The sequence below is a fragment of the Paramacrobiotus metropolitanus genome, unplaced genomic scaffold (assembly GCF_019649055.1).
Source record: "Paramacrobiotus metropolitanus isolate TYO unplaced genomic scaffold, Prichtersi_v1.0 Parri_scaffold0000007, whole genome shotgun sequence".
In the NCBI taxonomy this organism is placed as follows: Eukaryota; Metazoa; Tardigrada; class Eutardigrada; order Parachela; family Macrobiotidae; genus Paramacrobiotus; species Paramacrobiotus metropolitanus.
The window spans coordinates 67,247-78,449 of NW_026570227.1; the positions used below are offsets into that span (position 1 = coordinate 67,247).

General features: G+C 45.3%; 1 protein-coding gene and 1 long non-coding RNA gene across 2 annotated transcripts; one reads left to right on the forward strand and one right to left on the reverse strand.

The window, feature by feature from the left end:
* Positions 1-2,721: 2,721 nt before the first annotated feature.
* LOC129582241 (uncharacterized) lies at positions 2,722-6,956 on the reverse strand. The gene is made up of 5 exons (XM_055473710.1): positions 6,770-6,956; positions 6,529-6,672; positions 5,753-5,821; positions 5,543-5,666; positions 2,722-4,725 (listed from the first exon to the last, which is right to left on the reverse strand). The coding sequence occupies exons 1-5, from the start codon at positions 6,879-6,881 to the stop codon at positions 2,943-2,945; spliced, it is 2,232 nt and encodes a 743-aa protein (XP_055329685.1). The 5' UTR covers positions 6,882-6,956; the 3' UTR covers positions 2,722-2,942.
* Positions 6,957-8,032: 1,076 nt separating this feature from the next.
* On the forward strand, positions 8,033-11,166 carry LOC129582327 (uncharacterized). The gene is made up of 6 exons (XR_008689614.1): positions 8,033-8,111; positions 8,218-8,778; positions 8,924-9,224; positions 9,860-10,017; positions 10,323-10,734; positions 10,819-11,166. It is a non-coding gene; the product is annotated as an uncharacterized LOC129582327 (long non-coding RNA).
* Positions 11,167-11,203: the final 37 nt, after the last annotated feature.

Consider the following 11,203-nt stretch of genomic DNA (forward strand, 5'->3'; position numbering starts at 1 on the left):
ATGACAAAGGTCATCATCAAAGAGCAGCGAAAAGTTTCAGCTCAGCACTGAATAGCCTTTTTATCATAGGCTTAAAGATAGACGTTGGAAAATGAAAACAATGAAAGGTCACGGGACTTACAAATTTTGAGATTGTAGGTGAAAACTGAGAAAAATGGCTGAACGGAGCCAAACTGATCAGAAGACAGAGAAGGGACGGAGACCGTCGATCGTAAAGGTCACCGGCGACCCGTTGACAAATTACAACAAGGATTGCCCGGATTGCAAGCGCAACAACATTCTTTCAGGTGAACGATTCCCTTGTTGGGAATGCGTGGTCGCCGTGCCGATGCCAAATCAATTCCTGGTAATTCCGCAGGAAGCAAAAAGAGGCAACCTAGATGTATTTCGACACCTGGTCAGAAGAAAAACGTGGCTGAAACTATCGCCCGAAGATAGAGTGATTTTGGAGGATAAATACCGAATGTGGGTAGGACGCAGACCTGGATGGGACGTCACCCTTGAACCTCCTAAAACTGCGGAAGCGAATGCGTTTAGAAAGCAAATATTGCAAGAAAAGCGTGAAGCAGAAAGAAAGCGTTTGAAAGAAAGAAAGAAAGCTGCGGCAGAGAAGGGTTTAGCCAATGCAGCTAAAGGTCATGCGGGACTTGCAGCACCCGTTTCGGACGCGATTTTTAAGAAACAAGACGTACAGGAGGCGGTTATACGCGAATCACTCATCCAGCAATTGGACATCATCCTTAAGGATCCACTCTCACTAACAAAAGAGGAACATAAAATATTTCTGCAAGAAAAGGTCAACCTGACGGAAGGAGGCCGATGGTCGCAAGTCATCAAAATTTTGATCGAGGACAAAATTGAGAACATGCGCAAATTCCTCATGCAGCAAAACGAAATGACGGAAACCGAAAGAAATTTCAAGAGAGACGAGTTCAAACGACCGAAATTACCGCCGAAAGAAACGTATCAGTCGGGCTTGGCAAGGTCAGCCGACAGAAATGAAAGGTCACATGTGTACGAAAGGTCGTCCGATCATCCTCGACAAAGGTTATGGAAACATGAAAGGTCATGCGTTTATGAAAGGTCATCCGATCATTCTCGAAAAAGGTCACGAGAATTGGAAAGGTCACGAGTCTGCGAAAGGTCATCCAATCATCCTCGAGAAAGGTCACGGGACTTAAAAAGCGCGCATGGTTGACGCGAGAGATCACCTGATCCGTATCCAACGCAGACGTGACCGAAATCGTCACAGTGCTACTAGCAGCCGGAGCGAAGGAGACGAGCTGCAAGAGAGGGAGAAAGGGAACCTCGAGATCGAACGTCTGATCGTAATGAAAAAGAAAGACGACGTTTCGATCGGAACCGCGACAACGGTTCAAATGATCAGTGATGACCTTTAGGGCATCGCTGACGTGCTAGTTACGGCCATCAGTCGGCAGCACGAGAATGGTGATAAAGGTACAGTATCAGGGCGAAGGAGACATAACTTGTTGAACTGTCATATCGTTTGTGTTTCTATTGGTTTCAGAGTTTTGTTGCAGAGGATCAAGGCGATTCGAAATATGGGGAGTTACGGAGGTCATCCGGCCCCCGAAGCAGGAAGAGTAACGGCGCTAACCGGCCTTCCTCATTACATTTAAAACGTCACTTTTAGAGTGTAGTTGCGGCCTACTGAGTCGGCACACTCTCGCGGAATGACAGAAGCCACAAGGGTGAAAAAGAGAAAGAGTTCAAGAAAATAAGGGTAAAACTTTCAGAAGTTGAGGTTACGGCGACAACCGGCCTCAGAAGAAAGAGGAGTTACGGCGTTAACCGGCCCTCTAACCTGGTAAGGAAAAGAAAAAGTGCGCGTCAATTTGCACTACACGGAAAAGAAAAGGATGTGCGATCGAAGAAAATGGTTGAAAAGAAGGATGACCTTTACAAGGGAGGCAAGCAGAAATGCTTGAAAGCCAAAAAACGGCTAAGTTCCTCCATGACCTAAAATACGGAACTCATTATGGAACAATGGATGACCTTTTGGGATCGTCACGGCCCAAACGAGTCGCACATCAAAGAGAAAGGGATGACCTTGAGAACTTCACTGCTCAAGAGAGTCATCGAGAAAAAAAAGAATGACCTTACCAGGGAGGAAGCATTAAGCTTGTCTTTCAAGACGTCCCTCCATGTCCAAGAGGAAGAATCTCATTTTGCAGAAGTCGTACTTGATACGCAATTATTCCAAAGATGAAGCATCAGTATTGCAAAAAGTCGTACTTGATACGCACCTTATTCCTTAAAGCGGATCTCTCATTGTGATGAAAAGATTGCTCAACAGAGCGGAATGGACCAAAGCGGATTACGGTTGACAGGACCCAGTGACCTTTAGGAGTCGGAGGATCCTAGTCGTTTTGATAATGGATTCTGTTGATATTTTTTTTACTGTTTTTACTTTTGTTTCGAGATCTCTTTATTCACACATGTAATTGGAATTTGTGATGTTAAAGGGAGATTAAATCTCGATGTTTTATTAAACACACAGACGAGCCGTCAAGGATCCCAAGGAATTGGACGTGGATTTGCTTCGACGGAGCTCAGCCTCCCTCCCAGAGGCATGCGAGCGCAGGCGTACATGCGTACACCCTCGCTTTGGCAGTCTGTTGTGTCTTGCTGCACGCCCGCCTTACGCGAGGCGGAAGCATGGTGTTCTGTGCGCACCCGCACTGTGTGGCGGCTACGTGCGCATTTTCCACGCTTGCTGCAGTCAGCAATGCGGAGTTGTCTATGAGGAAATTCTATCGAATTTAGTCTTGCTCATAAAGTTCTTGCAATCGCGTCGTTTCTCGCTTTCCATAGCGTAGGCGCTTTATAGCATTGCTAGATCTGTTTGGCAGCCAGAATTCCGTTAATTCTGTTCTGCGCGTGAACCTTCACCAGGTCCACGCTTATAATATGATTATTAATCATATGCGTGCTGGACCATGAACCATTCGAAATTTCATGAAAATAATCGTGTGTAAATACGGCAGCCCAGCGAAATCATTCTTCTGAATGATCAAGCGGTGGCAGTTTTCCAGCACAAAGTCTACGAGGTTGGTAAATGCCAGTGAGGAGAGCTTTTTGGTGCTGGCACCGTCGATACAGTTTTCCAGACCGAAATAATAAACTCGCGGCCGGATTATGGCAAACGCCCGATACGCCACGTAATCACCGTCAGGCAGAAAAATGCTGATGTCCCTGAATGACAGTTTGACCATGTTGTAGGTCATATCCTGCAATTCTCGAATGGTTATTGCAGACTGACAGCGGATAGCCAAAACCCCGCTACGAGCTGTGGTGGAGAAATAGTCCACGGGGAGAACCCCATCATCATAGTCAGGAGGCCGGCATTTCGTACTAAACTGAGCGAGACATTCGGCTGCGGTCATGTTAAGCATGCTTTGCGGTGGAAATGAAACGGTTGATCCACTGTACTGTTTGTACCACTCGCTAGCTGGCTCTTTCTGGCAGTTCAATGGCACATTGATTGAGAATTTTGGCTGCGTGAAATTAATCATCCTCAAATGAGAAGGAAATGGTTCCGCGGCACAGTCAATGGGAAGAAAGATTTCCACAGTCTGTAAATCCGGATTCGTCAAGTACGACAGTCTGCGGTTACTGCTGTCGAATGGGCTTTTTAAGATTTTACTTTCTTCCCACCATCTGCGAAACCATTCGAGTTCGCAGCTGCAGTGAAGGTATTTTAGTAAATCTTGCATTTCCTGTGTAAATACCGGAAAGTTTTGAATCTTATCGTGCCACTGCAAGAGATGCAACTGCTCCAAGTTGATGAAGGTGTCTTTCTCCAAAATCTGCAGCGTCGTGTTTGTGAAGCTGATTACGAGCAGTTTTCGAAACTGCGCAAAATCTTGTTTCCGGATGATCATTCTGCGGCAGCCTACCATTTGGAATTGGTGTAAATTGCTAACTTCAAGCGAAGGCAGTCGGGATGTTGCATGCGCCACAGAGCATGCGAACATGGACAGCATGGTCACTTGCAAATTAACGAGGTGCAAAGGGCCGGGAATAATTAGTGGCTCTGGAAGAACGACTCCGACTTCGCGCAAGGGATGCTTAGCCACCGCCGACGCCATCTTCCACAAATAATCCGTATCGGCCTCGAACCAACAAGAAATAATAAGCAATTTGGAGGTTCTGCATTGATCATTGCTTTCTAGAGCGAATCCACAGTTCTCGTTAAACTGTAAATCACACTCTTCTGGAGTTAGATTAGTCTGGACAAATCGAGGTGGCGGTTGTTCGTGCGGCATGTGCTTTCCCGAGTCCACCTGGCACTTGTAGGCAGCCCGTAGCTTAGCTATATCTCTCACTGTCAGACGCTTTCGCTGTCCCATCGCCAAATGGGGACTGGCAATCCTCGGCTTAATAACCGGAACACTACGGGATTTGGCGAAATCAAAGGCGCCGTAGTGCATAATGGATTGCAGATCGTATTCAATTCCGTATGTCGGCGCATCGGGCTTCTTCACGAAGTTGGCTTCGTGACCCGCCAATATTTCGTTGTAGCCAATCTCAACGTATGCATCGCGATCGGGCCTTGAATGTTCATGATACATGACCAGCGCATGCAGAATTTCATGTTGCACAATCCCCGACACGATGCAGGAAGCGTCAGCATCGGCCCTCAAGAAAAGCGGTTGCCCGGCGCCTCCGCTGCCACGTCTCATTCCGAGGACCGACGAACAACTGCACAGCGCCGCATTCGTCATTTACACTGACCAGGGCACATAGGGGTCCTCCAAATTCAGAAAAATTTCATATTTCGTAAAATGGGAGTATACTATCGTAGTATGCTTAAAAATACTTTCATCTGCCATGGTCAAAGGGGCGTGGCCAGACAGCAAATAAAAGTTTGCATATTATCACATACTGATGATACTATGCAATGCAGTGAGTGGAGACTGTGGAGTTATTCGTAATTAGTTTTATATTGAACTTTTACTGTAGCACCGTGAACTTTTGCATTTGTCGAGTGGTGATCTAAACGAAGCCCACGTGCGGTGGCTCGTGTCATTGCTGCCTAAACACACATTTTCGAAAATTTGTTATGAAGTGCTGAACGAGTACGTACATATCTGCTAATTAGTAAAAGAAGTTTTTTGCACGGTTTACTACTTACAATACAAATTGTTAAAAAATTTTCAAAAATGTACACTCAGGCAGCAATGACACGAGCCGCCGCACGTGGGCATCGCTTACATCACCACTCGACAGCTGCAAAAGTTCACGGTGCTACAGTAAAAATTCAATATAAAACTAATTACGAATAACTCCTTTCACTGCATTGCAAAGTATGTGATATTATGCAAACTTTTAAATGCTGTCTGGCCACGCCCCCTTGACCATGGCAGATGAAAATATTTTTTTAAGCATACTACGATAGTATACTACCCTTTTACGAAATATGAAATTTTCTGAATTTGAGGATCCCTATGTGCACTGGTGAGTAGCGCACATTCACAATGCACCTGATGATACACACGATGCACAAGGTGGCACTCACTTGTCTCCACGTTGAAAGAGTATAAAATCCTCTTCGGCAGTTCTTTTAGCGAAACTGATGCAGCCGAATGTGGCATCTTCAATCCGATGCATTGCGTTCTCGATCAGAAATGTGCTATATGCGTCTGCCAGCATAGGCTGTATTAGACTATCGCGCCACCAAATAACGAAGAAAGTGTTAGCCGTGATTAAACTGCAGCAAGTGACCCACCGAATGCGAAGCTGATTGTATAGGGAACACTTCCTCCCGGCCAGGTCGTGATGGCTTCGCTTTGCCTGTCTGCAAAGGATGCAATGTCGTCATAGTGACCCATACCAGTAACCGCACTATGCCATTGCCGACGAACCGATTATACCGTAAAGGACGTAAGTTACCGGCTAGGAGTAGCGCGGGTCTGTGACTCTCTGTAGCCCATTACTGTGTAGCACCAAACCGATCATCAGTTACGGTCTTGGACCAGGGCATGTCTGATAAGTCAACGGAGGCTATCGGTATGTCCGATTATACACATGTATTCACCGGAAAAGCGGTATCGGATATTTTGGTATCGTATCGGATCGGAAGAACTGTTTATCGGACGTAGCGGCAAAATTTACAGCGTAACGAGATTTTCACTCGCGAATCGCGATCGATAAAAGGAGAATAAAGATAATTTTAAATTTTTCCGATTGACTTTTTATATAAGCAGGAAGTGAGTCATGACGTGAGTTTTTATGCTGCCGAGTGCCGACTCACTGAGAGACGTCTCCACATCACTGAGTATAAATCGGAAATTCAATTTTTTGAATCGCACCGGTGAACACCGGCCAAAGCCAGTTTTCACTTCAAAATTTTCCGTTTTTTTATCGGATTATCAGATTTACCGTAGCTGTAGTTTTAAGCAAAATTGTAGCTATATCGGAATCGTATAATACACTTAGATTACAGGATCGGCATCGTAGCGGCGACGAAAAACTTGTCCTAGACCAGCCCTGTTATTTCCCTACCGCTCTTAGTCGATGTGTTGGCTTGGTGGAAAAAGTCGCTATCCATTGCGCTAGCATACATTATGTCGTCCTGCAACACGTTTATCGTGCTCCGCTCGGATAATTGATCACGCAGCGATGTTTCGTTGATCTCGTGGTTCCCATCTAAAAATTAAGTACAAGTATGGATCAGGATTTAATTTGCAACAGTTTAAAAGAAAATCGAAGAAAACCGCCAGAAAGAGCAGAACTACCGTATCACCTTCCGCAAAGAAATCATCTTGCAGCTCGTCGTCATGGTAGTCTCTCGCGTCCCACTCAGCATATAAGCGCGGGAGAAGAATGACACAAGAAATTAGTGCTGTATAATACATTTGAAAAAGTATGACCGAAAGCACAAATGTGCTGTTTATGGTATTAACGACTTAATGTTAATTACATAATTTACATTTCTTTGGTCAATGCGCTCGGCACGCATTACTGCATTAACTGCACATTGCTCTCAGTTGCTGCTATACTTTCAATAACCGCAAACTAACAGCATCGTCTGATACTTTTCGATCCGTATCAGCGCATGATACGATACACATACGATTCGTATCAGTGCGCTCATTTCCGCTAAGATGGAAACTGGAACTCTTTTCAAATGCTTTTGCTGCTGTCCGTGTAACATTACAGACATACAATTTTGAAACCTGCTGGAGGATGCCCGTTGATGCACTGCAGTGGCTGACGATTACGGGCCGCTGTACGGCAACAGCAAATGTCCCGGAGCGGCGCCACAGTGGACAGTCTTGAGTCGGTAACTGCATCCGGCCAAAGCCCGACCGAGTCATTCACTTTCCATGGCTTGACTTCGCCGAATCGACAACGATTATGTGGACTTTGAGTCTTCTCGTTTCACTATGTTTACACTATGTTTACATTATTTTCATTTTCTGAATTGATTAAAATAATGCTGGTGACGGTCGTTCAACTAAAATACTTGATACTGTTGGTTGCTTTGCCAGGAGTATACCAGCAGCTTACCGATGAAGAATACGCCAGGTATGTAACAAACATATACTGATGAAAACGTTTCGGATATTGTTTTGTTTCTCGCCCGACCACCTGACCAATGAACCGTCTGGCCCAACATTTAACGATAAACCAAACATTTATTGGCCAACCGAACGTTTATAAAAGCTAAATGATAAAATCTCTTTTTTCGTCTGTTTTATATGAGCGTAAAATTCCTTGATCGCACATGTTGTCCTGAACTATGTTATGCTGAATGCTATTGTAGCGAACCAGAGCTGGAAAGGCCGGAAACGCCCAATCAAGATTTGACTCCACCGGCATCCCGTTTTCTGGGCGCCGGCTACGATGTGCAGTACGCTCATCCCTTCTCGCTGAATCTGGATTCAGGTATCACCCGCAACAGCTTCACGTCGACGAAGCTCCTGAAGCTGAAGTACGCCAGTTATGCCCACTGCCCATTTCACGCCAAATGCCAGCTATTCCCGGGTACCGGCGCACCTAAGCGGATTACTGTTGCCGTGCGCACCTTCGCTGATTACCAGAAGCGCATCAAAACCACGCTTCATCTGTCGTCTAGAAACACGGTAAGAAATGAAGCGTCTAAATAACTTATGACATCGAAAAACACTTTGCAGTGACGATCGAAAACTTTTTCCTTGACAAGGTAAAATTCCAATTAACTTTTTGTAGAGACTTGTGAACAACAGTATCGGTATTTCGGCTGAAGAATTAGATGAAACGCGGGTTCATCTGAACGACGGTTTGCTTTTCGTTGACTATATTAACACATTGATAATTGAAGAAGACCGGCTTGACCATAATGCGTCCCAGCAGGTTTCTCTTCAAGACGATTTTGCTGACAGTATCTGTCGGCTCCCCGAACAGTACGACACCGACGAGTACGTGAACTTTCTCAAACGCTTCGGCACGCACATGATAGAGAAATTACAGTTGGTAAAGCTTATCGCGAACCCGTGTGTTCGTGGACCCGAAAGCGTTGTTCCAGTACTTGGTCCGCACCGGCACGACCTTTACTGGCGACAGTGCCCACTGGGCGGACGGTGTACAACTGCGGCATGTTACCGACAGAATGCTCCTAAAAATTGCCGATGATTTAAGGAAGAACCCGCGCTCGGACAGCGCTGTCAACGAGACTGCTGTGCATAACGTTACTGTGCCGGTTCGTGTAACTGAAACTCCGCAGCTGCTTAGCATGGTTGATCAGAATCGGTCTCTTGCGGAGAACTGCAGGTACTGTAACAAGTGGCCTTAGTGCAATAACATCTGAGGCAAACAATTATGCGCTGTACACTGTTATGCGTTCCTATTGCACGCTGTTTATCGATTTTATTAATAAAATTTACAAACGGCACATTTAATCTTCCTTTTTTTACAGAGAACTATTCGATGGATGTCCCAAGCTAATCAGACGGTTTGGATGAAAACCGTTCAGGACAACTTGCACCGAGCGATAGAGGACTACAGCAATGAAACCCCCATCGAAAATCCAATTGTCGCACCACAGACGCTTCCCTGGCCGATGGAAATCCGCAATCAGATCCGAGCCATCCAAACCCGGCATTTTTTAGCGGGTGAGCGGCATTCTTGTGTCAGCGACGCCTACATTAACATCCTGGGCCATGGATACGACCTTCTGCGCGCCGACCCGCTGGGGACGGAATTTCACGCCGGGATAGGTAACTGATTATGGCACCGCGACATTTCGCCGCGGACAACTAGTCGCAGGACTTTTGGTCGCAGACATTTCACCGCAAGCCCATCTCGTCTCGCGACGTTTCGACGCAGGACTTTTCGTCGGTAGGACTTTACGCCGCGAGACTTTCCGTCGAATAGCCGTTTCGACGCAAGGAAATTTCGTAACAAGGACATCTCGACGAAGCGACATTTCGCCTACCAGATAAATGATTTACAAAGCTAACTAAAATAGTCAGAAAAGCGGAAAATGGAAATCAAAACCAAACGAACAACCTAAGAAACCTAAGAAATCAAAGAAACCTAAGAAACCTAATAAACCTAAGAAACCGGTAAGCAGTCGCATCGTTCGAAAAGTCCCAAGACGAATGGTCCGCGACCAGACGTCTTGCGTCGAAATGTCGCAAAGGTAAAATGCCTCAAAGCATAAAGTCCCAAACCGAAGTGTCCCAGCGTCCGAATGTTCGGCGACGAAATGTCTTCGCGGCGAAAAGTCGCGCGTCGAATTTGAGTGCGGCGAAATGTCACACGCCCAATTGTCCGGGTGCGCTGATTATTGGGCTGTCACAGCAGCCCACTGCTGTGAAGTGTGCTTACGTCACGAACTTTCCTGGTGTAGCGTCCTCGTGAGCGTGTGGGACCTGAACCCATTCTTTCCTCCACGGAGAACAAAAACACTAAGGCTGGAGAATACCACACTTCATGATAAACGGGAAGGAGAATAAATGGGAAGGAGAGAATACCGTTTCTGACACCTGCCTCATCAAATCTCCAATCGTGAGTGAAGGTGCTCTTCTCTAACACATCCGTAATCCTTATGTTGATGAGCATCGTTGGACCGCGTGATAAAAAGTGATTGTTTTATAATCATAATGTTTTTTTCTTAAAGTACCACTTGTTATACAGAGTTATAAAAAATGTCATAGATCAACAGTCTTTTATTAATCACAAAGTGTATTAATCACAAAGTGAACTAAGAAATTACTGATGGAATCCGGAAAAAATACAGGACTAGCTTTAGAACCTGAACTCGTGCAAAACTAGTTTGTGATACAAAACTAACATATGATGTTTTTAAACAGAAAATCCACTTCAGCAAATATGTGAATTTCATTCGTCTCGCAAGTCCTGGTTTGGAAGTTAAAAATGGCACGAAATGTTTTATCATGGGGTGGGGAAAAACAGTGTGCGACGAAAATGAGACATCTGACGACAACAGCCTTGAAGATTTAATGGAAGATCCGGAAATGGAAACGGAACCGTCTGGGAACTTTTCGATGTGGCGCATGTCCCGAATGAACGCACCAGCGTATAGACTGAGATTTTTAAATAATGTGACAAAGATGGATATTGTAAATTGCAGCAAATGCCAGAAGGCCAGGGTTGTGCCATGTGTCCACTGGATGCCGGACCCTATACAGGCGGTAGCGGCGCACCGCTTATTTGCACAACGGAAAATGGAACGGACTATGCTTTTGCAACGTTTATAAAAAAGTGAGATAATTATGCGCTACTGCATAAATTTGTGATATGGTTTTAATGTCGCGTTTAGTTGTTGAAAAGAAGTTCTCCTTGCAGCTGATGCAGGATAGCAAACATATATCCAGCGATGTATGTCGATAACCAGAACGAAGAAGTCTTCAGTTGGATTAAACGGACAACTGGAACGTAAACCCGTGTGTTCGTGGACACACTGAATTCGAAAGATTCTCCAGCAACATGGCCGAATTTCCCGTTGCTTCCTTTTTATCAGACGAACTTGACGGAGGGCGCTCGGTTTATGGACTGGCTGCCACATTGATGTTTTTGATTCTAGTTACCTTTTATGGTATTTTTAAAGTTAGAACGTTTTATAGCATTACTGCTAATAGGCAGACAACTACAATGGTAGAAAGCGTGCCTATCAGCCTATGTTAAGGTTGTAAACTTAAGCTGGACTGAACTTGAAAAAATAATGCTAGCA

Excerpts from the sequence above, each read along its gene's own strand:
- LOC129582241 (XM_055473710.1), bottom strand. The coding sequence starts at position 6,881 with ATGTATTATACAGCACTAATTTCTTGTGTCATTCTTCTCCCGCGCTTA. Across the intron at positions 5,667-5,752 it reads TACAATCAGCTTCGCATTCG|ACGCATATAGCACATTTCTG; the intron begins GTGGGTCACTTG and ends CTATGCTGGCAG. Across the intron at positions 4,726-5,542 it reads CTCTTTCAACGTGGAGACAA|TTGTTCGTCGGTCCTCGGAA; the intron begins GTGAGTGCCACC and ends GGCGCTGTGCAG.